Below are 25205 nucleotides of genomic sequence, written 5' to 3' on the forward strand. Positions count from 1 at the left end.
GACACACTACCGTGCTGTCTTTACTATTTAGTGTTTCTGTGCCACTACCATTTATCATTGTAGCTTTGTAGTATTGTGATGCCTCCTGCTGTGGTTTTCTTGCTCAAAACCACTTTTGCTATTCCAGGTCTCTTCTGTTTCCATATGAATTTTAGGAACTATTTCTCCAGTGCTGTGAAGAATACTATTGGAATTTCAACATCTGTGCAGCAATTTTTGAAGTATGGCCATTTTGAAAGTGTTGGTACTGTCTGTCCAGAAACAGGGGATATCTTTCCATTTTCTGATGGCCTGGTCAATCTCCTTTTTTTTTTAAATGGCACTGTAGTTTTTGTTGTAGAGGTCTTTTGCTTCCTTGGTTAGGTTAACTTCTAAGTGTTTAATGTTTTCTTTATCTTTTTCTTTTTTCTTTCTTTATCTCTTTCTTGCTTGCTTGCTTGCTTTTTTTCTGTCCTTCCTTCCTTCCTGCCTGCCTGCCTTCCTTCCTTCCTTCCTTCCTTCCTTCCTTCCTTCCTTCCTTCCTTTTTCTTTTTGTCTTTTTGAGACAGGATTTCACTCTGCAGTTCAGGCTGGCCTTGAACTCGCCTCATAGTCCAGGCTGGCCTCTACCTTGCTACAATCCCCTTAGTTCAGCCTCCTGAGTGCTCTGATTATAGGCGTCCACCACCATGCCCGACCTATGTGTTTATCTTTATTTTCTTGGGCTTTTATTGTACTTCTGAAATCTTTTTTGTTTGTTTATGGGTTTTTTTTCTTTTTTTTTTCTTTTTTTTTTTTTAGATAGGATCTTGCTCTGTATTGCAGGCTGGCCTTGAACTCGCTGTGTAGTACAGGCTGGCCTCAAACTTTCAGTGATACTCCTCCCTCATGCTGCTAACTACTATGATTGCAGACATAATTTTTGTTGATACTATTGGGGATGATATTGTTTTCTTAATCTATTTGTAGTGAATTCATTATTAGTATACAGGGGTTCTATTGACTTTATTAATTTTGTATCCTTCTATGCTGCTGAATTTAGTTATTAACTTTAGGATTCTTTTAGTTGAGTTTTTGGGTCTTCTTTCTAGAGGATTATCTCATCTCCAAATGATAATTTGAATTCTTTTTTTAAATTTGATTTCTTCTTTTCCTGTACATATCCCTTTTAACTCTTTCTCTTGCCTGATTCTCTGGTTAATGCTTTGAGTACTGTTTTGAACAGGAGTGGTGATTGTAGACCTGCTTGTCTTGTTCTTGATTTTACAGAAAAAGCTTTTAGATTTTCCCCATTTCCTGAGATGTTTGCAGTAAGTTTGTTAGAGAGGGCTGTGATCAGATTGAGATAATGTCTTATGTATCCATGTTCTTTCGTGTTTTATAAAATCATGACTGGATGTTGGATTTTGTCAAAGGCCTTTTCTGCATCTATTGAGACGATCATGTGCTGTTTGTCTTCGTTTCTATGTGTGGTATACTACTTTTGCTGATTTGTATATGTTGAACCATGCCTATATCCCTGGGACAAAGCCAACTTCGTCATGACGTATGACCATTTTGATGATTTGTTGCATTCTGGTGGTTGTTTGCCAGTACAGTAGGGAGGACTTTTGCATCTATGTTCATTAAAGAGATTGCCTGGCAGTTGTCTTTGCAGGTCCTTTTCTGATTTTGGAATCAGTGTGCTCCTAACTTGCAGGAATGACTGGGGGTGCTGCTTCTGTTTGAGTTGCATTACAGAGTTTGAAGAGTAGTGGCATTAGATCTTCCCTGAAGCTCTTGCAGAATTAAGCAGTGGATCTATTAGGTCCTGAGCTTTTCTTAGTTGGTGGGGTTTTTATTACTGCTTCAGTTTCATTGCCTATAATTGGAATATTTGGGTTTTTATATCTTCTTGGTTCAGTTTTAGTAATTCACATGTCCCGATGAATCTATCCATTCCTTCTGGATTCTCTGACTTATGGGATTACAGGTTTTCAAAGTAGCTGCTGCTAATCTGGATTTCAGCGGTGTCCATTGTGATTGCACGTTTTTCATTTTTCATTGAATTATTTGGGTCTTTTGTAAAAAATAAGACTGGATAAGGGCTATTTTCTTTTGTTTCTTCTTTCAGTGAACCAGCTTTTCAATTCATTGGTTTTTGTATTGTTGTTTTAGTCTCAATTTCATGAATTCCTGCTTTGATCTTTATAATTCCATGCCTTGTATTAACTTTCAGTTTGGATTACTTTTACTTTGTTAGGTCCTTGAGTTACATCATTAGGTTATGTATTTGGGCTTGCTCTCTTTTTCTCCTGTGGACATTCACAGTTATAGACTTCCTTCTTAGAACTGCTTTCGCTGTGTCTGATAAGTTCTGGTATGTTGTACGGGCATTATTGTTTGATTCTGGGAAATGTTTTGTTTCTTCCTTGATTTCTTCTGTGACCAGTTAATTATTCAAGAGTTTGTTTAATTTCCATGCCCTTGCATAATTTCTGTGTTTTATTGCCTTTGATTTCTAGCTTTATTTGGTTAATATCTGATAATCTACATGGGATAATTTCAGCTTTCTTGCATTTACTTATGTATGCTTCGTGGGCTAGCATGTGGTGTTTTGGAGAAGTTCCATGTACACCTGCGAAGAATGTGTGTTCTGTTGTTGAATGGAACACTCTGTAGATATCTATGAAGTCGTTTTGTTTGAAGGTTTTGTTCCATTCTCTTCGTTGAATTTTTTTTTTTGGTTGATCTATTTGTGACAATGTGGTATTAAGGTCCCCCACTGTAATTATTGTGACATATATCTGATCTTTTATGTGTGGTAGTGTTTATTTTATGAAGTTGTATGTGCTGGTGTTGGATGCATACATGTTTAGAATTGTTATCTCTTGCTGTTGAATTGTTCCCTCAATCAATATGTGGTGTCCTTCTCTGCTTCTGATGATTTTTGGCTTGAAATCAATGTTGTCTGAAAATGGAAGAGCTATTCTTGCAGGGCTTTGGGTTCCTGTTGCTTGGAATATTATTTTCCATCCTTTCATTTTTAGGCTATTTGTTTTTCTTGTGTTTCTTGTACACAGCATATAATACTTGTGTTTCTTGTATGCAGCATATAATACTTGGGCTTTCTTTCTTCCTCTTTTTTGTTTTTCTGACTTTGTTCTTGTTTTGAATCAGGGCCTTGCTGTGTAGTGCAGGCTGGCTTTGAACTCCCTGTGTAGCCTAGGCTAGCCTCAAACTCCTGGCAATGCTCCTGCTTCAGCCTCCCAAGTGCTAGGATTGTAGGCATTGTGTTGGGGACCGAGCTGGGTCAGGAACATATGCCCAGTAAGTTGTAGCATCGCATACCTGACAAGAGACAATAGTCATCATAACAATAAACAAGGTAGGGAATGTCTTTCGGACTCTCTGATGGCACAGGATATTCTTGGTGTCAGAGGCAAGTGCCTTGAGTTGGGAGGAAGACCCACTCTGGAATTGCATCCTCAGTAGCAGGAGCAGTGATGTCAGACTGGCAAGGAACAGAAATGGTGGTGTTCCCAGAGATGCTGGCGGAGGTTTCCTCAGCAGGGAGTAGAGCATTGGAGTCGGTGGTCTGCGTGGTTGATTCATGGTGTCCCACTAGTTATTCTGAGATCCAATCAGGTATTTTTGTATCCTGGCAAGAAAGAATTGTGAGCGTGGCTGTGAATAGGTGATCAGGAGTAAGCCTAATACCTTGAACTTCCACTATAAATGAAGCTTCAAGTGTCAGGTTCTTAATCTGGCCCCATGTTGGAGGGCAACTGCTCGGGGTGTTCCTCGATGGCTCTCTGCCCCATGGGGCTTGATGATTAGAAGTCTCTACATTGGTAATATGAGAGTCTCGGGGCCAGTCATCATTGTTGGATCCATGACAGGGCTTCACAAGGCGATCAGGGATCCAAATGGGTGAAGTAGCGGACCTGGGAAAAACACAAGCATAGCCTCGACCCCTAATTAGAAGGGGATCTGGTCCATCCCATTGCCTGGTGAGGGCATCTCTCCAGTAAACCTGAATGTAAGAAATGGGAGACATCATCCAATGACGTTGAGCAAGGTCTCGTCCTGCTTCATCAAATGTCAGAAAGTTAAGCACAAAAAGCGCATGATGCAAAAGAGCATGTGGGGAGGAATAAGCCATCTCCCCCTTTTGTAAAGATAAAATTTGAGCCTTGAGGGTGGCATGGGACAGTTCAATAATACTTCGTCCTGTGGGATTATAAGGAATTCCTGTGGTGTGAGAAATAGAAAATTGAGAGCAGAACTTTGCAAAGGACTGAGTGGTGTAGGCAGGTGCACAAAGGAAGGACAGTGGGTCACATCCATTTGCCACAGGTGCTGGGACATGAGACCCCGAGGATTGATGCCATCTCCAAGGGAGGGTGTAGATTGATGATGAGCCTGACAGGCTGAACAATTCCTGACAATTGCTCAAGGTGCCTCCCTAGTGATACCAAATTGGTATCAAAGGGCACGAGCAGATTGATGATGCACAGCATGAGAATTAATGGCAGTTTGTATGGGAGCAAAAAGGGAAAGGCCTCCTGACCCACAAAACAGGGCAAAGTTCTTTTTATAATCATGGACTGCAACTGTAGAAGGAAAGCTGCAACAGGCAAGTCAGTAGCACAGACAAAAACTGTTTCAAGAAAAGGGAACAAACAGGCAATGTACTGCGAATCAGTGTATAGATTAAAGGTAGAAGTTTGTAATAAGGTAAATGCAAACAGCAAAGCAATAAGTTCTCCTTGTTGAGCAGAAGTGACAGCTGGAATAGGCTTTTGAAAGATTTGGTGACCGATGACAACCGCTGCATGGTGTCCAGGGCTAGCATCAGTGAAGACAGTTGTTGTGTCAGTGAGAGGCTGTGAAGCACAATAACGAGGAAAAATGAAAGGATGTATAGTAAAAAAGGAAAGCAAGCAGCTGGCTGGATAATGAAAGAGAACCTAGCCTGGGAACGCTGCAAAGGCAAGTCCCGACCCATTAGTAGAAGCAAGTAACCATTCATGCTGTATATGAATGTATGGGATGACTATTTCAGGACAGTCTATTCCAAACAGCTCTCTAGATCTTACTCTGACCTTAATTATTAACAGAGCAGCAAGAGTATAATATGGTGGAGCCATGCGGCTGAATGTGGCAGGGAGAGATATCCATTGTAAAGGCCCTCCCTACCAAAAGACACCAGTGGGTGTGTGAGGTGTAGGAAGTACCAATAAAGCCCATTCCCGTAGGGGTTCCCATCTTTGTGCCTGTGCTTTAGCCAAGGCTTGCTCCACCAGCCGCAGTGCTCCACATGCAGAGGGAGTGAGTGTGCGAGGAGATGTAGATGTACTGTCTCCCTTGAGGATGTCAAACAAGGGAAGAGGCTGGTAGGCAGAAATAGGAAGCATAGGCCAAAGCCAGTTAATATCACCCAGTAAAACTTGGAAATCATGCAAAGTGTTGAGGGAGTCCAGTCGAAGGTGAGGAGCATGCAGCTGAACAGTGGTGGAGGTGAAAACCTCATTTGTTAAACATTCAGTGGAGAAGATTAAGAACATAACATTGTAAGAGAGGCAGTAAGCTTCATATTACAATTTGATCGGAATAGCAAACACCTTAGAACATAAAATAGAACCATTATTTTTTAAGAACCCAGGATATCCCACCATCCAAATCCCATCAAATTGCTAACAAGTAACAGCTACATACCTTTACCCAAAAACTGAGAAATCAAAGCTATAACATTGCTACATGACAATCATGATAACATTCTGTAACATACTTAAATTTTCAAAGCCATAACATGATCCCCTTTCAACAAACCATCTCTATCCAATACACAAGAAGCTTTCATTCAATCTATAGTCCTTCAGTGGGATACAGATCACAAGTTTCTGCCAAAGGCAAAGGTCCGAATCCGAAGGAAAGTCTCATCACAACAAACAATTTTTGTTTTACATTTTGGAAGACCTGTACATCCAGAACCATGAATACATGAAATACACCATGAGATTAACACTAATGAATTACCATACACATGTGAAAAACCTTTGTTAAGATTTAGTTTTTGTACCAAGAGCATCTTTTATGGGAAAACCTTACTATAGTTTTTACTGAAAAACTTTCTTTTGACCAGATGACCCAGTTATTGTGGTGCCTCCCAAGAGACTATGGAGATCACTGGGGGCTCCTTTTTAATGAACAGAGGTTGGCCACTCTTCTATTCATCCATTGGAGTCCTACCCAAATAATTTTTTCTCGTCCTGTGGACTGTGGTTAAATATCTTAATTTTGATATCATTTAAACCAGCTTGTAACTCAGGTAAAAGCATGCTTTTAAATCTATAACCCAATTGTATTATAAACAAATGATAAAAGAAAAATTGCTGAGCTCAACATAAAGGGGAACAGCTGATCACAGAATGACAGGCAAACACACAAACAAGTTCACAGAACAAACAAACATCTTTACAAAATCAGAGTGCACTCAAATATATTTTTGACCAAATTAAATTATAGTAACTATTACAATCTTAGAAATTTATAACTTAAATAGACTAGTCAGATTATGTTGTCAATTAGCAAAGATCTCTTACAAAATTTTTGGAAGGAATAGAATCTTTTATCTATAATGAATATGTATATATTGTATTCTAGCCTCTTAAGAATACTGGTATGGGGGCTGGGGATTTAGCTCAGCGGCAAAAAGCACCTGCCTGGCAAGCGCAAGGTCGTGAGTTCGGTTCCCGGTACCGGAGAAAAACCAAAAAAAAAAAAAAAAAAAAAATACTGGTATGTATCAGCTAAGTTGACTCATATACTTTTTTACTTCTGATTTCCATTTTGTCAGTTTCTTTAATAGGCCCCAGGTTGAATCTAGCCTCATTAGGTGAAGGCATCCACGAGAATCTTTTCCGGGCCATGAAATTGATGGTACCCCTTGAGAGCTTCTCCCAGCTTGTCCCAGGTTGCAATATCCAATGCACCACCTGCGGGAAACCAAGGGCAGCACTCAGCAGGAAAGGAAAGAAAGTGAGAAATTTGTGGGGAAGACACAGCAATCCCTTGGGACTGCAAGAGAGTCCTGACAATGTCCACAGAGTCTCTACTCCTTGGACTGATCATGCCCCATTTTACTCCCAATGAGAAATGCCCCCTTTCTGCTCACATGTACTGTCAAGGCCTCTTCCAAAGGAGGTTCCCTTCTCCTGTACATCTGTGCCTCAGGTCCCTGTTCCTGCGAGCCTGCTGTGTCGAGCCCCACGTTGGGCGCCAGCTGCCAGAGTCCAGCTCCCACCGAGGGAACAGGGAGAGGGGAGAGGGAATGAACAAAAGAAAGAAGGGGTCTGGAGGACTAGTGAAGGTAACCAGTGGTTTCATTTATTGAGCAGAGCACTTAAGTACAGATTGATGAGGCAAGCAGCCAAACCCTTGCCCTAGATTCCACCCCCAAAGTTCCCGCTTCTGTTACAATCATTGCTGGACACATAATGACCCATTCAGGAGCACTGACTCCACAGATCGGCCCATTACATTCTGCTCTTACAAGGAAGTTGCGCCCATTGCATTGCCATGGGGAGGTTCTGTGTTGTCCTCGCCCAGCTCGGTCCCCAACAGCATTGCACCACCACGCTCAGCTTGTTTTTGCTTTTTGGACAGGGTCTCATTATGTACTTCGGGCTAGCCTTAGACTCACTGTGTAGCCCAAGCTGGCCTCGAACTCACAGTGATCCTTCTGCCTCAGCCTCCTTAGTGTTGGGATTATACACATGCACCTCCATGCCTGGCTGGGTTTTGTTTCTTGATTTATTTTACCATTCTGTTTCTTTTGCTTGGGGAATTGAGACCATTCACATTGACAGATACTGATGTATCCTGTCATTGCATGATGTTCCTGTTGCTGATTTTTTTCCTCCTTCTGCTTAACTGCTCATCCTGCCTGGTGTATTCATTCTACCAGAGCATTTTACAGTTTTGGCTTCATTGTCTCTTTCTAGATCATTGTTGAGCATTTTCTGGAGTGCCCATTTAATGTTATTGAATTTCACAAGGTGTTCTTTGTCATTCAAAACCTAACTTGTCCATCAGTTGTTCTGTCTGTTTTAGACAGAGTTTCACTATGCAGTTCAGGCTGACCTAGAACTCACTTTGTAGCCCAGGCTGGTCTTGATCTTGCAGTGATCATCCTGCCTCAGCCTCCTGAGTGCTGAGATTACTGGAATATGCCACAACATGCAGCTTCTTCCCATCAATTTTGAAAGATAGTTTTGTAGGATCTATCAGTCTGGGTTGGAAGTTGTTGTCTTTTAGGGTTTGAAACTCTTCACTCAAAGCTTTCCTGGCCTTTAAGGTTTGTATTGAGAAGTCTGATGTCATTCTAGTGAGTTTGCCTTTATAAGTGATTTCTTACTTTTCTCTAACAGCTTTTAAGATTCTATCCTTGTTGGACTTTTGGGACTTCGGCTGTATATTTTATGGAGAAGTTCTTTCCTGATTACTGCAATTTGCGGTTCTATATGCCTCACTACTTTGCATATAAAATTCATTCCTCAAATTTGGAAAGTTTTCTACTATTATTTTTGTAAGTAGATCTTTATGCCATTTGGGCTGTCTTCTGATTTTTCACTAATTCTGGTGAATCTTAGAGTAGTCTTATTTTCATTGTCTACGAGCTATTGGAACCATTCTCCACATTCTCTTCTTGTTTTTAGGATATCTTTGAGTATGTGCTCACTGACATCAGCCCTTTCTTCTATTCGGACTAAAACTTCTGGTTCTATCCTCACACTGGTTGTGGAGGGCCACCTGGACAACTCTCCTTGAAAGAGGAGCAGCTATCTCCATTTTGCCTAAACCTGGCTCTTTTCCATGTACTGATGTGTACAGAGCTGGCTAGGACTTTTCCTCATCCATTTAATTGACTCTAAACAATGCAAGTTGGTCCAGCTGGGGTGCTGATGTGTAGTCTTTGAAGCAAGGTGACAGGGCAGTGTTACCTTACCCCATAGCTCCCAAATACAACATGTGAGCCGGGCGGGAAGGAGAGCCATGCTCCATGCTGTGGGCTTGGATGAGCCTTGAGATAAGAGGCTATGACTTGCCAGGGCATAAAAGATTACATGTTAGAGCTTCAGCTTGACCCCCACACATTAGATACTATCTCAGTTATGTTATGCGATTACTTTTTCCGCATATCCTTCGCTCTGCATTTTGCAGAGGTGATTCTGGCCTCCTACCTAGCCCAGCTCACAGCACTCACCTGCTTCCCGCCATTCTGACAGGCATTCATCCCGAAGCCCCTCCCTTCTTCACGAATTAATAGAGCCCAGTTCTGCCCTGGGTCAAGGCTTGTGTTCTGCATAGCAATCATCCTAGGTGGACTTAGGACCCTTTAGCTCCCCACAAGTACAAATATGCCCCAGTGTCTTCGTTCTCGTCATGCGTTGCACTGGGCGTGGTAGACTGGAATGAACTCTCTAGGATTCCAGTAACTTTTCTATGGGATTTCAAATATAAACTTCCCTGACTGCAACAAGGACCGGGACGGACTGGCTATAACTGGTCACTTCTGGTCTCCATTACATGCAGTAGAAAGTTTAATCTTCTGGATTTCCATTTGCCACCTTTTCATGGACACCGATTCTTGCTAAACTGTTTTGCATTGTTTATTTCAGCTCAGCTGGCTTTTTGTCAGTGTCATTTGTAAGCTTACTGATTTTTTTGTTTATTAAATCCATTATCTGTTTAGTGATATCATCTTCGAGCTCACTGGGAACCTTATTGATTTGTGTTTTTGTCTCCTCTTTAGTCATTTCATATAATTCAGCTGTTGGACTTTTGATTTCTTTCCCCACTGACATCCCTGGATTGACTGTGTGGGAGTTGGGAGTTTTTGGAGGCATTTTGTTGCCTTGCCTTCTTATGTTTCCATTAGTTTAGCTTTTTAATTTTTGTGCAGAGTTTTGTGGATCAGTGAGAGTAGAAAGGCTTTATTGCTACTATGGAGATCTCTTTACTTAGCATCTGCTTTTCACTGATGGTCTGTGGATGTGGCTAACTTTAGGCTTTTGTCTCTATCCCAAGATCCCATCCCTTGTTAATTTAGGTGGGGAAGGTACAGTGTAATTGGCCCAGGCTGAGTTCTCCAGAAATGAACCACAGTATTGTTGATGACACAAAGACAAACCAGACACTGGCATAGAGAAAAAGCCACACAAAAACTGTAACACCCTGGCAAAGACAACCAAATTAACAGCAATAGTAACTCAAAGACAGACTGGATATTGACATAGTGTAAGCACCAATAAAAGTGATCACTATACCACCCTTAACCAGAGAAATGAGGTCTAAAATTATAATATACACACAAAGATAAAGCCATTGTTGACATCCAGTAAATAGCAAATACAGGTGACAATTATACTGCCATTAATAATCGAAAAGAATGCAACAAGAATAGCACAGAGTTAAATGTCTAAAGATTAACATAACTTAATCATAATACTAGTAAAGATGGAGGGTGTGGGAAATGAGAGAATGAGAAAGGAAGATGAAAAATAGGAGACAAAAGTGAGATAAGGCATCTTATTAAGCAGTAAAAGAAAATTAATAGGATCAGGTGAAAGTAACAGAAAAGGTCAAAGTAGAAAGAGGAAATATTTTAAAAACAGAACAAAATAAAGAAAAAATAATAATGAAAGAAAGAAAAACCACAACCCTTCCCCCAAAAAACAAAGAAAAAAAGAAAAAAAGAAATGAGTCCAAAAAGTAGGCCTCCACGGTTCTGAGTGGTTCATTTCTTCCCAGCGTGTGCAGCAGGAGAATGCCCCAACTGGGGGAAGGGCCAGTGAGTCACTGCCAAAACTTGTTTTGTTTCTGTACTCAGCACTCATGTTCTTGTGTGTGAATGCTGAGTCCTGCCCCGCCTTTCCCGCTGGGCATGGTCCTTCAGTGGTGTCCACCCAAGGGATCTGTCCTCCAGAATTCTGACCACCGTGCCTTGTGGCACCTCTCACCACTCGAGGTGTCTTTGTGCCCCATGAAGGAGCTCTTCTTGGGAAGGATGTCTCCTCCGTGTCAGCTGCTGTGGCAGCACGTGCCATTTAGGATTGCAAACGATGGCTGTCAGATGAAGTCCTGTCTCAGCCTGTCGCCATGGGGGTGGTTGGAGGATCGTCCACTGTGCATGACTGTGATAGTGATCTGCCTCCCAGCTTTTGCCTTCTTCTCCCCCATTGTGCTCCCTGCAGTGTTGGCAGCACGGAAGACTCATTGGACCTGAAGAAGAAAGCCCCCTATGACAGCACTCCACACCGCGAGAGGTATGTCCGCTTTCTTCCCCGCAGGAGCCCCCGTTCTGTGGAGGACGCTGAGCTAAGAAATGTCTCCAGGGCCCGTCTGCCTTTGTTTGCTGCTTTGCACTCTCCAGTGGGTTTGCAGATCTGTCCCGTGGTAGAGCACACTGGAGGCTGGGACCGCCCTTATTGGGATGTCACACTTGCGGCAGCCAAAGCCTTTGAACCCTGCTAAGAGCAAAGGGTAAACATGAAAGTCTACAGAGAAGGGAATTGATGTCAGAAAGCCCAGGGGACTCATGTCAGCAGGAGAGGCTCCTAGAATTAGTACCTCATTGATCATGTAAGTAGCTTGCATTTGTGACCCAAAGTCAAAAGGCAACCACAAAATAGAATGGTGGGTGGAAAATAAAATTTATATATATATATATATATAGTGAGCTGCTGTGATCAAGAAGGCGGAAAAGACACACAGAACTAAGGAGCAGAGTGGCATGGTGTGCTTGCATTGAATGCAAGCGCAGAGGGCACCTCATCTGGCAGTTCTGAAAACCATTACTAGACAACAGCCACGGGATGGTCTGTATAATAAAGTCCTGGTTTTAAATTCTTAGACGAGGAGAGACAGTCTTGGAGGTTGAGTGCATTGAGGTTACAGTGAAAGAAGGAAGTCTGGGGAGAATAAGCAACGCGGCCCTAAGTCCCACAGGGAGGTAGCAGCAGAGCCGAGACTAAAGCACAGAGCCAGACTACTCCCATGTTACGCGTGTTTCTGCTCGGCCTCTGCCTTCTCATTTATCAGGAAATCTAAATTCCTGGAACGGACATGCAGAGGCCACCACTAGTCTGTGGAAAAAAAGGAAGTGATAGAGTTCAGGTTAAGGGATCCTCCCAGGCCCCCCGGAGTAAACAGGTATAGGGAACTGTGCTAGTCCTGCAAGATTAATCCCTCCTGAGGCCCAACTTTCAGAGGTCCCACCACCTGTCATATTGCCACCCTGAGGACCTAGGTGTGGGGACAGCGCCAAACCATGTCCAAACCGTAAGCGCGGCAGGTTGGTTAGACACCTGAGAACGAACATAGGAGCTCATGAAATGAGGCCTCCACGCCCTGCAGCGTGGGAGGCCACATACCCCATTGAACAACTACCAACTCCAGACCCAAGTATTCCTGATTAACTGCTGGCCTATGAGGAGGGAGGGGAATTCTCCAGGGATGACCCCAGTCCCTTGCACACTCACATGCACAAGCACACAGGGAAAAGTGAGCTGGCAGTGCTGGAGGGAGGAACAGGGCTGTGCTGGGCACTGTGGAGGCTGGAGAGCGGACTCTGCCCTGCAGCAGGATGGCAGGGCAGACCGGGGATGCCCTTGGTACCGCAGGGCCTTGGAAGGGAGCTCGAGTGGCCCAGGGAGGCAGCACCACCTGCTCCTGTCCGAAGCCGGTGTGCATTTCTGGAGGGAAAGCACCCCTTGCCTGAGCCTGTATCTGAAACTGAAGCCCGAGTGCCAAGCAGACTCTCTAAGACGGAGATGGGCGTGCTGGGTCCGAAAGGAGAGGGGCTGGGACGCAAGGGTCAATACCCAGGTGTGAAAACAGCGGCCCTCAGGACTGCTTTGGAGCAGTCATGCAGAGGTGTACGGCAAGCAAGGGTCCCTGGCCCATGCGTGAGCACAGAGGCCCGCAGACTGCTTTGGAGCAATAATGCAGAGGCCTACAGCAAGCGGAGCCCCAATCCAGCCCAGGCCTGCAGTCCTGACTGCATGCCGCAGAGAAAGATGGCAGGCTGGGGCTGCTGATGGCTGAGTCAAGCCAGCAGGTCTGTCTGCATCACGCTGGCAGTCTGTAAGCCAGCCTGACCACTGGGATCTTCTTCTTCCTCTCACAGAACAACTGGAGGGACCTGCACTTACTGCAGCCGTGAGATTGGAGACTGTCCAAAGATCACCCTAGAACATCTTGGTATCTGCTGCCATGAATATTGCTTTAAGGTAAGAAAGAAAGGTGCTGCTTTGGAGAGCAGCCCGCAGAGCGCACCACGCACAACTGCACAGTCCCGGAGGCTTCTCGGGCCTGGGAGCTGCATGGGCTCCCGACTCCAGGGAGTGAGGGAGTGCGGGCAGTGCTCAGCACCCAAGCAGGCACTCAAGCAGTCTCTGGGGAAAGAATTCCCAGCCCAGCGCCAACAAGCGCCAAGGCACCGAGCAGCAGCACACGGTGTCAGCTGAGATAGCCAGCGAGAGGGCAAAGGGTAGGAGACGAGGTTACGAGGCTTCTGTGGGCCACCTTGTGTAGGCCTTGGAGGACATGGGCTTCGGGTTTCATTCTTCGTGCGGCTGGAACCGACTAGAGACTATGAGTCGGGGAGTGGCAAGGTCCTTTCACAGGGTGCCTCTGGGGACCCGCGAGGAATTTTCTGTAGCAGGGGCTTCTGTCTTCCGGGCCAGTACAAAGCATGGTCACCGACTGTAGGGAGAGGAGGGGAAGCGTGGACATCTGGGGGAGAGGAGAGGGGCTGAGCTGTGCCTCAGAGAGGCGGAGGTTGGTGGACCAGAGGGAAGTGGAGGCCATGCAGTGCCCCTGGGTGCCCGTGAACGCCTCCCGAGATGGGACAGTGGAGTAAAGCAGAGGATGTGCGTTGGCAAGGTGGAGGGTTTGCCTGGCTAGTCTGATGAAGTAAAGTGAGTGTGAGTGCTACGGGAGGCGGCAGATCTTCATAAGAAGACGGGCACAGAGGGGCAGTTTGAGGACCAGTTGTGTTCTACAGACTCCAAGTAGGGATGTATTCTTGATGTTAAAGATCAGGATACATGGTGCGACCGAGCACATTGCTGGCACTCGTATGAAGTGCAGCAAAATGATAGGAATCTGAAACTCAGGCTGTGCCTGAGTGCTTCAGCACTGGTGGTGCTGCAAAGCATTCTGGGACAATGCAATTGGAGTAGATAGAGCCCAGGAAGGTTTTGTGAAGGTGGAGGTTGTGGGAAGAGAGGTGGGGGGACGGGGCTTTTCTCAGGGTGCCAGCCAGGAGCCACGCCTGCGGAGGCCTCTGTCCCTGTGTGCGGAAGGCTACTGTGGCAGAGAAGTTGTCGTCGGATGCTTGGGGAATTCTAGAGGGTGAGCAGAGGGCCTGGGAGCCACTTCCCTGAACCAGGAGCATAGGGTCCAGAGCACTGTTTTTTTAAGGTCACAGAGCCATTCAAAACTGAAGGTCTCTGTCGCAGTCTGGGTCCTGGCATCAGAGCCGGGGGCCTGCCTCCCAGGAAAAGCCACCACAGAGCCCAGCGTCATTCCTATAAGCTATTCAGGAGCCTTCAGCACAGGCTTTCCTTCCCTCCCCCTTGGAAATTCGAGTTGGTAGGGTTATACCCCTGGCCACCACATGGTGGCAGCTCTTCGGGACCCCTGATGTCCAGGACAGGGAGCGCCCTGAAAGCCCACTTTGCTTGTTTTAGTCTTCTGCATGCCCAGAGGTGACGCCAAATGGGTCTGCACTGTCAGGGGGCTCAATTCAGGTTCAAGCCTGGTTTCACAAGAACTAAAGTAACAGAAACACGATACACAACTAAGAGGGGTAATTCTTTTCAGTGAGAAAGAAAACTGCCAGGAGAGAGGAGTCACAGAGGAAAACAGTTTGCCTCACCTACCGCACTTCATTAGAATGAGCAAAGGGAAGCTGATGGGATGGTGCCTCCCAGGAAGTCTTTGCGCTTCCCAGCATCCTTTGGGAGGTTGGAGCCAGAGGACTCAGCCTGGAACCTGGAGAGGGTGGGGACAAGGGTTCTGGGGCTCCTGGATTTGAGACTGGGGGGAGGGACCACTGCTGGCTTCCCTGGAGAGGGGCCCAAGCACCATGGTGCTACAAAGGTGTGCCTGTGAAAGGTCCTTCCCTTTCAGGGGACTTTACTGTCACCTTCCTCTGCACCTCACGTGTTGCCAGTGATGTGTCCCATTTTCTCTGCCGCAGCAAGGACTGCTGGCATTGATCACGCGCTTGCGCCTGGCATTAGGCTCAGTGCTCTCCACAGACCGTGTCCCCAAGTGCGCCTGGAAGCCTTGGGCGGTGCAGCCTAGCACTCTGTCCATTTCACAGATGAGGAAGTGGAGGCTGGGAGACTTTGAGTAACTCTCAAGCCCATCGAGATATATGTTAATCCTGCCAGCCAGGTTTGTGGTTTTTCAATGTAGCTCATTTTGAGGTTGAGTTTTGCTTTTGTTTTTTGTCTCTTTGTTTGTTTGCACATGTTGTCTGCTGGGAAGTCCAGGACCTGCTGTCAGCACCCAGCCTCCGCCTGCCAGCCTTTTCAGGCCCCGCGCCTGCTGCATATATCCGTGCTGCTCCACTGGGCACGCTGACCTGCACTTTGCTTCTCTTTCAGTGCGGCATCTGCAGTAAGCCAATGGGCGATCTGCTGGATCAGATCTACATTCATCGTGACACCATCCACTGCGGGAAATGCTATGAGAAGCTGTTCTAGGTGGGTGCTGCCAGCTCATGGGGCAGGCAGGCAAGAGTCCCACTGGGGGAGAAAGTTTCCTGGGTCTTGCCCCAAGACTCTGCTGTCCTTCTCTGCCTTATAGAGGCACAGCTAAGAGCAAAGAGGGAGCGTAAACAGCCTTACAGTTGTTCCAATGCAAGCCCCTCCCTGAGGATGCTTCCAAGCTGCCAGAGCCAAGGTCTGTTTCTGTCAAGAAACCTCTTTCACCCAGCACCTCCACTGTGGCCTCTAGCTGCCCTGGGCTGTCACTAGTCTCTGTTAGCCCTCATTTGTGAGGAGGAAGTAAAGACTGAGAAAAGGAGGGCGTCTAGGGAACCGCCACCGTGGTTTATGGTAGAATCAGGGCCTCACCCGAGCTCTGTAGATTCCAGTCCACTATTGCCCACCCAACTTCACGTTCAGTCTCGGGGCCCTGGTGTGCGTGCACGCCTCTGTGCTAGCAGCCAGTGCAGGTGCCGGCAGTGTCCCGGCACAGAGCAGAGTAGCTCCCTCAAAGGCTGTGAAAATGGCCAGCAAGCAGACCTTCCCCCAGCGACACACAAGTCGCCTCCTCTGCAGGAAATGTATCTGAGCTGCTCTCTAGCTCCCCATGCAGGAGCAGTCCCCCGCCACAGAAGCCTCTGGCTCTTTGTTGGATGTGATGTGTGTTTCTAGTCTTACCACTACTTCTGTTTTCTTACAGCTCCCTCAGGCCAATCAGAAGCTAATGATTCCTGGACGAGATTGGCTGCCTCAAGTTGCTGGTTCCCCTCCTTCTCTTCCTTCTTTCCTTCCCTCTTCTTTCCCTCCTTCCTTCCTTCCTTCCTTCCGTCCCTCCTTCCTTCCCTCCCTCCCTCCCTCCCTCTTTCCTTCCTTCCCTCCCTCCCTCCCTCCCTCCTTCCTTCCTTCCTTCCTTCCTCAGATTGCTTCATCCTCTTTCCCTTCTTGGGTTGCGCTTGCTTACATCCGCTATCATATCTTAATGAGGCCATGATGATTCCTTACGTGGGCAGCTTTTATTACTTAGAAGGCACTTGACATTCATGATCTCCATTCAACCTAGGTCAGAGGATGGAGCAGGAATCCCCTCTTGGGTTCCCTAAGGCAGATTGGCTTTCTCATGAATATAGGTGGCCCAGCATGTTGGGCACGGTCACACGTGTGGCCTTTGGGGTGCACTGAGTCCCTTGAGGCCTCCGAGGGGCCAGACTGAAGGCTGCTGGCGATCCCTGGTGGGGAAATTGCAGCATTAGATGCTAGGGGTTAGCATAGGCTAATCTTTAGCTTGTCTAATTACCGTATATATGTTTAATTTTCCATACCCCTTTTAGGGTAGTTAGTTGTCTTTGATTGAATTATATACAACAGATTTTGATTACCTTCTCATGTCCACCTTTCACTGTGTTTGAACTTTCCTTGCAAGGACGTGGGGATGCAATAGAAAGTTTACACAGTTAGGTTTAAATTCCTTAGGGAATGACTTAAGAAAGCTGCTGACCAAAGGGCTAGTGAATCTTGACCGCTGATGAATATCTTTGCCCTCAGTTCCTGCTTCCTGAGCTTCACACCGGCATCCCCTAAAGTAGCTTTTAGAGAACGTGGACCCTAGCAGGACTGACCAGAGAGAAAAGCAGCTAACATTTCTTGATGCCTCGCCACCTGTCAGGCGCTATGACAGAGTGATGGCGTTCGTGACCGCAGAGAGGGTGTCCTTGTCCCCATCTTACAGCTGAGGGTGGGGAGGCTCAGAGAGGTGGTCATTGCCTTCTGAAGAGCCTTGAAGGGCAGGCTCTGTCCAGGAGTATTGATTTATGGTGTAGTGTGTGCCTGGGGCTGTGCAGAAGAACCTCATCTCCCGGGGAACCCCGACCCACGCAGGAGATGTATGTGAAATCATGCTCCTCTGGCATCCCGAATCCTCCTACAAAGCACTGTCAGGCCAATGCTGTCCCGCTTCCTCTCCCCCTCCTTTATGTGAAAAGTGCCCCTGAGCTGATGCTTTTGGCTGGGAACACATTGCACTCACACACATTCCCACAGAGGAGTTTGTCAGCCCAGAGGCAGCTCTAGTGGCCTAGCTGCTCCAGCAAGGAGCCTTCAGTCACCTCCAGGTTCTCAGTCCAGCCTGCCTCTAGCTGTGGCACCTTTTGGGGGCCCAGGTCCTCAAACTGTGGGTGGGGCAGGTGTGGGTCCACCTGTACACTTTGCTTACCCTGTGCTCAGCTTCCCCTGCACGCTGCTGCAGCCTTTGCTCCGAGCTTTGATTTGTGAACTTCTCAAGAGGGAGAATAAACAACTTTAGAGTTGTTCAGATACTCGCCAAAGGCCTCTTCTCTTGATGTGTTTCTAAAATGCCTCTCCATCTTTCTCCCTTCTCAGCCCTATGTACGTTAGCTTGTGGACTTGTTTGTTCTTCCCACCCCCTGGCCCCAGAGGAACACTCCACTTGTCTGCATAGCTGGCTTCAGGTTTACTCGGGAGAGAAGCGTGGTGCAGTATGCCGTGGAACCACACAAATGTGAACTCGTCTTCCTCAGCCCTAGCTCCAGCACAGGACTTGGCACATGGTGGGCACTGACAATGGGTGCCAGGCAGATGTGCCAGAGAGAAGGAAGTCTCCTGTGGGGAGAGGTGCCACCTCGCAGTGTCGGCATGGGCCCTGCTGTTGGAATGCACGGTGAAGGGGCCCAAGATAAGTGGTCTCCCCGCTTACAGGTATACTGTACCCTTCAGGGCACTTCAGAACCAACAGGCAAGATACACAAAGACAGCTTACAAGATCGGTGTGGATTTTGATCCGCAGCAGCCTTGCGTGTCTGTTTTGGCAGAGAATTCTGCAGACTTGAGGAAGAGGGACGCTTGCATTACATTTTGGCTTCTTGTCATTTGCTTAGTGTTTCTAATTGTACTTGCTTAGTCCACATCAATGTACACAGTTTGAATAAATGTTAAGACATTACATGTGTCAGTGTGAAAGTTTCCTTCATGAAGTGTAATACCTTGGTGAATTCAGCTGTGCAGCTTACTGAATACTTTCACTGTACCAAAGCAAGTAAGCACTTAGTGGCAAGGTATGGAAACCGCGCTGGCAGAAAATGTGGAGCTTGAGAACAAAACAAAAACAACAACAGAAAAGAAAATGTGGAGCTCGAGACTGGGCAAGTCCTGAGAGAAGGAATGTCGTAGTCTTTGTGGTCCACCCTCGCCAGCATCACTGAAGAGTTCTGCGATCAGCCTTTTCTCTGGGCTGCCCATATGGTGAGGATCACAACTACTTCGGAAAGCCTTAATGCAGTGAGATTTGGAACCTGGAGTGGTGGGAACCACATTGTGTGGAGAGTGGCTGAAGCTCAAGCTTGATCACATGTGTGGGCCAGAGCAAGGCCGGCCTGAAGAACACAGAGCGCATGAGGCAAGTCACAGGAATAGGCCGCTAGGTGGAGGACTTTCATGTGACATTCAACATCCCAAGTGTATACGTAACTGCGCTGCAGCCTTTGGGGCCTTCCCTCCTTTTGCACCCCCCCTTCCTCCTTCCTTCTCCCATCGGGAGGGAGGGCTCCATCTGGCCTGAGTTTTCCATATTCTGACTCTTGTCCTCTTTTCTCCATCCTCGCACCGTCCTCACCCTGGGCGCTACGAGAGCCTCGAGGGACGCGGCCAAGTTGCAGCACTTGGTTGCCAAAGGAAGGTGTGTGTGGTTACTGCAATGAACAGCAGAAGCAGAGCAGCAAACAGGATCATCTAAGGTGAAGGAGAAGTTATGGCATCTGGCCTGTCCCAACCAAGAAGAGGCTCGATGCCTTTTGGACCTATTTGCACTTTGAAGAGAACGTGTTCTTCACTGTCAGGGCACACTTACAGAATAGCAGACTTGTAGGCATGTTATAACAAAAGTCAGAAATCAATTCATAGCCTGTGACTATGCTCACGCTGCCTGTCCCATGGCTAGCCTTGACTGTCCAGGCCCAGATGTTCCCCCTTAACCATGTGTGGGTCCAACTGACTGTGTCTGGCTTGTGCTTTAAAAATACTCACTAATTCCAACTTGCTTCAAGGGCTTTAAGATCATCATATTTGGGGGAAGAGTGGCCCAAGCAAGGACACGATCAACTCTACCTACTCTTCTCAGACCCCCTCCCTCCCAGAATATTCCTGTATGAACCTGCCTGGCAGTATGACATCATTCTTGTACTCCGTGTAACCAGTCGTGTAAGAACCTGCTATCAGCTTTGTACTTCCACTCGCAAACCATATTTACACTGAACTCAAACCCGACTCTCTTTTGGTGATCTGAAACTCCGCGTTCCCCAGCCTGCTTGCGTAATGAAATAAAAGTTGCCTTCTACCCCCTCAGTGCAGAGTCTTCCGTTTGGATTGATACTGGTTTTGCTGCTACACACTTGCGTGTGTTATTCAGGCCATTTACTGAGTAACTGGAAAACTTGCTAGCTTTGACTGAACCTAGCACAGAGGTCTGAAATAGGTCTGGGCTGCTGTGCAGGCTGCGCTGCCACTTGGGCCATATGGGTCAGTGGGTCCAGCGGTGCTTGGAGTGGCAGTGGCAGAGAGGAATGCCGTTTGGATCATGTAGCAGGCCCCAAAGGTGAGTTATAATATGTATCCTTAGGATTTTGGAAGAAGGCCAGAAGAACAAACCTCAGTCAGTCTTCATCTTCCTTTGAGGTAAGAGATTCATGTATTTTTAGTTGTATGTTGATACTTTTATCATGCAAGGTAGAATTATGATCCTATTATTAGATTTATTGGAAGTTAAGTATGGTTTCAGGAGATGTCTGTGGGCACCAAGTGACCTTTATGTGTCAACCTGAGTGGGCCAAGGGATGCTCAGAGAGCGAGTATAACATTATTTCTGGAAGGGCCTGTGAGGGTGTGAGCATTGGTATGAGCAGGTGAGTAAAGAAGACTGCTTTCTCCAGGGTGGGCAAGGAGCATGGACTTCCTCGAGCGGATGTTGGACTCGGAGACTCTCACTGATTGCTCCCCTCAGCAGCCCTCCTGTCTTGCACTGGCCGTTTCACCAACAGTTCCCATGTGCGCCTCCGGCCTTTGGATTGAGACTGGGGCCAAAAGTCTGAGCTGCAGGTCAGTTTTCTACGAGGGAACAACCTGTTCCAGGTCAGTCTCCTTGGGTGTGCATAGCTGTCTCTTCCCTGTGTTCCTTTCCATCGACTGCCCTGTGTGGGTGTCTGTTGGGGACAGGCTATGTAAGGCCTAAATTGCTGAGGACAAAGAGGAAGTGCTCATATTTGCAGGGATCTGAAGTCAAGATAACACCACAGCGGAGGCAGCAGAGGACACACTCCCTATTCCAGAACAGTAAAACTGTCAACCTTAGCAACCAAAAAGTTCTCTTAATGAACACATTTACTGTCTGATTAATCTTGTTTAGAATTGCCCTGCTCTGTGGGGAGGACTGAGGGCTGGGCATGGGATGGCCTCCAGGGCCCTCTGTGTTCTGTGCCAGGCCCACCGTCTGTTGATCTCCATGGTCCATTGGCAGTAAGGGTGGGGTGGGTTGACTGCTCAGCAGGTGGCCGTTGTCCTGTCACTCCTTGCGTGGGGGCACCAGGAAAGTGATGCCCTATGGTGCCTTCTCCTTCACAGTACGTGAATGCCCACTTGTGGGTAAAGAGTGGGCGGTGGGCCTCAAGAGCAGGCAGAGGCAGGGAGCACAGAAGGGCCGCTGTGGGGATGGGGTGGTGTTTGCCTGGCTCTTGGCCTCGCTGTCCAGCTGGCATGTGATGTACACATCCGGATGTGAGGTGACGAGTCCATATGTATTTCCTTTCCAAATAACCTAACATTCCAAGTGAGCTGTACTGGCTCTGAGCAGAGCAGGAGGTGGCTCTGGATGCAAGCCTAGGGAGAGTCCTGCCTGTAGGGCCACACTCAGTGCTCTGCGCTTGGCCACACCTGCAGGGCTGGGCCTTGATTGGGTTCCCCCACGGCCGCTCCAGCCCTCTCAAACCCAGGAGGCTCAGCTCTCCTGGCTCCCCGGGCCGGCCCCAGGAGCCAAGGCAGTCAGCTGGGTGGGTTTTCATGACCCCAGATTATACACAGCCCACCAGAGGAGCCTAGTGAGCAGTGTGCTGCTGGACTCAAATGTAGAATAGGGCTCCGCAATGCACATGTGGCAGGCTGAGCAGGGATGAAGGGGACACGAGGCCCGCAGGAGCAGGCCCTGGCTCTAGGCCCCACTGCTCAGTGTCAGTGGGAAGCGGCTGCTGCCTCCAGTGTCTCCTTCCCAACTGTCCCCTTTGCTGCTTCCAGGAGTCCAGCACACCTGCTCCTGCCCCTTCAGGAACGCACTCACACTCATCCAGCCGCATGCTGCCATTCAGCGGCGCAGTCCGTTCAGGACAAACAGTCCAGAGCACACACGATGGCACCCACACCCACTGAGTGACCCACTCACATCGCACAAAGACGCGTGCTCCTCAGTGACACACGTGATGGCACAATGTCTCATTCAGTGCTGCACATCGCACAAGCACACACATGCTCATCATCAGTCACACATTTGATGGAACATGGCACGACACACTCAGAAGCTCTCAGTGTTCAGCAGTTCATGGTCGCAATACTTGGGTGACACGTGCACATTCAGTGACACATGCCAAAGCACAGCCGAGCATTCACATTCAAGGACACACTCTCCCTCACTGACACGCAGTAACTCACCCTCAGACCCATGCACTCTCACACATACTCAGTGATGTGCACTCACCCTCAGTGGCACTCTCAGACTCGCATAGACTCAATGGCATGCACTCATGCTCCCAACATTCAGTACCACACTTGCCTCTGCTCACGCACCGACACACACACACACACATTCTAGGACACTCTCATTCTCAGAAATTCATACTCACACGTATGCTTGCACACATTTATTCACATGTGCATACATTCACATAGTCACACGTGCTTGGGAATCACAGCACACATGTGCCCTCTCCGACCAAGGGACAGACAGCAAGCTCCAATAGGCTGGCTGGGATCCTACCGTGTCTTTCTGTCCTGCTTCCACAAGTCAGAGGGCTCCTAGAAAGTGACCAGTTGCTATGGCCCTCTTCAGACAAAGAAGGAGGACATGCAGGGGACAGGGCCTTGCCTGAAGAAAGAGGGGCTAGCCATCTGTATGTGGGACCCCACCTAGTCCCCTGCCCTGACGGAACATGCCACAAGAGTCTTCGAGAGAAGGCCAAGCCTTGTGGGCCAAGGGCCTGCAGGTGGAGCCTCACTGACCTTCCCCCTCACACCCATGGTCCTGTGTGCCCAGGGCCACTAAAAGCCCTTCCATCCCTGCGGCTCTGCTGTCTGCAGCCCCCTTGCGCAGCCAGCTGGTACAGATGCAGCCCCAGTGTCCTGGCTATTGGTCCTTGGCTGCTTTGAAGATTGCGTCTTTCCTCTCCCGCTTGGGGATGGTCAGAGGCCGTGTCCCATTGGGACGACTGGAGGCCAGTGGTGGGCATGGAAGGTGCGAGCTCTGCTCCATGTCCAGCTCCACAGTATGGAGGCCTGAGCGAGTGCAGACACTGGGCAGGAAAGGCGCCCTCTTGCCAGGCTCCGCCATGCCCCCCCCCAGGACCCAACGCCTACTCTCAAGACACAGAGAGGAGTGGCCCTCCCAGCTGACTCGCTGGGGAGCAGCACAGGCACTCGGGGTATAGGACACCCCTCTCTGCCTTCCACTCCACCCCTAAGATGTGTGCTCGTGGAACCCCTGACTGTCCCACACTCTGTCCTATGATGGACACCCCACCCTGGCTTTCCCCATGGGTATCTCAGTGTCCAGACTAGGCTGGGTACCCATGGGCAGCTAAGGGTAGGCAGCGTGATGCAGGTGGGAGAATATAAGGCCTGTCCTCCGCTTCTTGCCCAGGGTGTCTGACCTCAGACCATGCCCTTCAGGTTACCGGCAGCCAGATCCAGAACTCGTCGAAGTGTGGAGGAGTGGGTATTTGTAATCCCAGGAAAAGTTACTGAAATTCTAGTAAGTAAATTCTATTCTAGCATAATGCACAGAGAGAATGAAGAGACAAAGACATATCTCCACTTGTGGGCTGCCGAGGGGGTCCAAAGTCCAGTTGTAACAAAGGCCAAAGGGAGGAAAGGCCATGCCCCAGGGCCAAACCAGAGTTTTATTAATTTGTGAAGCAGGGAGACGCTCAGGGACGAGTGACAGTAAGCATGGCACCAAGCGCGTGAGTGCTGGGTGCTGGGCTAGGTAGGAGGCAAAATGACACCTCTGCAGTATGCAGAGTTATGCAGCAAGAGGACTGGATTATGGTAACAGGTAGCATCTACATTAGGAGGAGTCCACATAGCACAGTTGGAGGAAATACCTTGCACTTTTGGTCCCTTTAGCTTTGATGTCTGACCTTCCTGCTCTGGGATGCCACAGACTCTTTCTCCCAGCTCAGTCCCAGCGGACAGCTTGGAGTCTGTCAGCCTACCACATTCTTAGTAGTAGGGCGCTACAGGTGGGGCATCACTGCCCTGTCCATTGCTTGAAAGGCTTTACATCAGTGCCTCAGCTAGACTCATTTCCGATGCTTAAAGTCAAAGAGGGGGTAAAGTATTTTCCTAGCCAGCTCTGTACATATCAGTACATGGAAGTAGGGCAACTTTAGAAAAAACGGAGACACATGGTCTTCTTTCAGGGGGAGCCGTCCCGGTGGTGCTAAACACAGGTATCCTCACCTGAACTTCGTTGCCAGCCTGGGTGTGCACACTGGGCTTCTGATGGTCTGGATGTCATGAGCCCTCTGAGTACTGCCAAGCACCCTCAGGCCTCAGGTCTTGCCACTGTCCCATGCCCTCGCTTCCATGCCTAACTTCTCATTCCTGGGGCTCCGCAAGCGCCTCAATGGTGCCCACACCCACGAGCATCCTGCGGCTCTGTTCTGGCCGGGTAAGAGGACTCCATAGCCCCTTGTGGAGCCTGCCCTCACACCCCACTGCTGAGCCCCCAGGCCCCCATCTACCACACCCCCACCCCAACTACTGCTCCCTCTCAGGTGCCCAAGCTGAGATGGGATGGTTGCTGCAACATCTAGTGAACGTGACTGAAGGTAACCTTTGAATGAATTATTGAAGCAACATGCCAAAACAGACAGGAACTCCTAGGGGCCATGAGGGGCAGAGGTCTGGTTGCCCCTCACCGTCCACAGCTCCTGCCTCATCTGCCCCCTTCCTCAGGGCCCCAGATCTGCCTCTTGCCAGGATGGTGACACCTGGCAATGTCCACTCACTTCAGGCAACAACTTCTGGGTAGCCCTGCCCTACAGTCAGCACAGGACAGCCCCAAGACACCAGAAAACATAGCAGGGGGCCTCTGGTGCAACCACCACCTCAGCTGCAGCTTTTCCTTGCTCACCCACAGTTGCTGTGTCCTCATGGGGTTTCAGCCCCGAAGGTCACTTTCATTCCCAC

At 48.2% G+C, this 25205-nt stretch overlaps 2 protein-coding genes across 8 annotated transcripts in view; both read left to right on the top strand.

The window, feature by feature from the left end:
• The window catches only part of Znf185 (zinc finger protein 185 (LIM domain)), a 62914-nt gene extending 46331 nt beyond the window's left edge, over positions 1-16583 (top strand). For all 7 annotated transcript variants that reach the window (XM_013505543.1, XM_005406456.2, XM_013505544.1 and 4 more), the window contains 4 exons: positions 11220-11291; positions 13154-13256; positions 15645-15743; positions 16447-16583. In XM_013505543.1, the coding sequence (XP_013360997.1) occupies positions 11220-11291; positions 13154-13256; positions 15645-15743 (274 nt within the window). In that variant the 3' untranslated portion in view covers positions 16447-16583. The remainder of the gene's footprint in view (positions 1-11219; positions 11292-13153; positions 13257-15644; positions 15744-16446) is intronic.
• A 31-nt stretch (positions 16584-16614) lies between these two features.
• The window catches only part of LOC106146850 (rho GTPase-activating protein 33-like), a gene marked incomplete in the record, with an annotated part of 12683 nt that continues 4092 nt past the window's right edge, over positions 16615-25205 (top strand). Inside the window, 2 exon segments of the mRNA XM_013505545.1 lie at positions 16615-20429; positions 20684-20884.

This window comes from Chinchilla lanigera, unplaced genomic scaffold, assembly GCF_000276665.1.
Source record: "Chinchilla lanigera isolate Chin_1 unplaced genomic scaffold, ChiLan1.0 scaffold00097, whole genome shotgun sequence".
Taxonomy (NCBI): domain Eukaryota; kingdom Metazoa; phylum Chordata; class Mammalia; order Rodentia; family Chinchillidae; genus Chinchilla; species Chinchilla lanigera.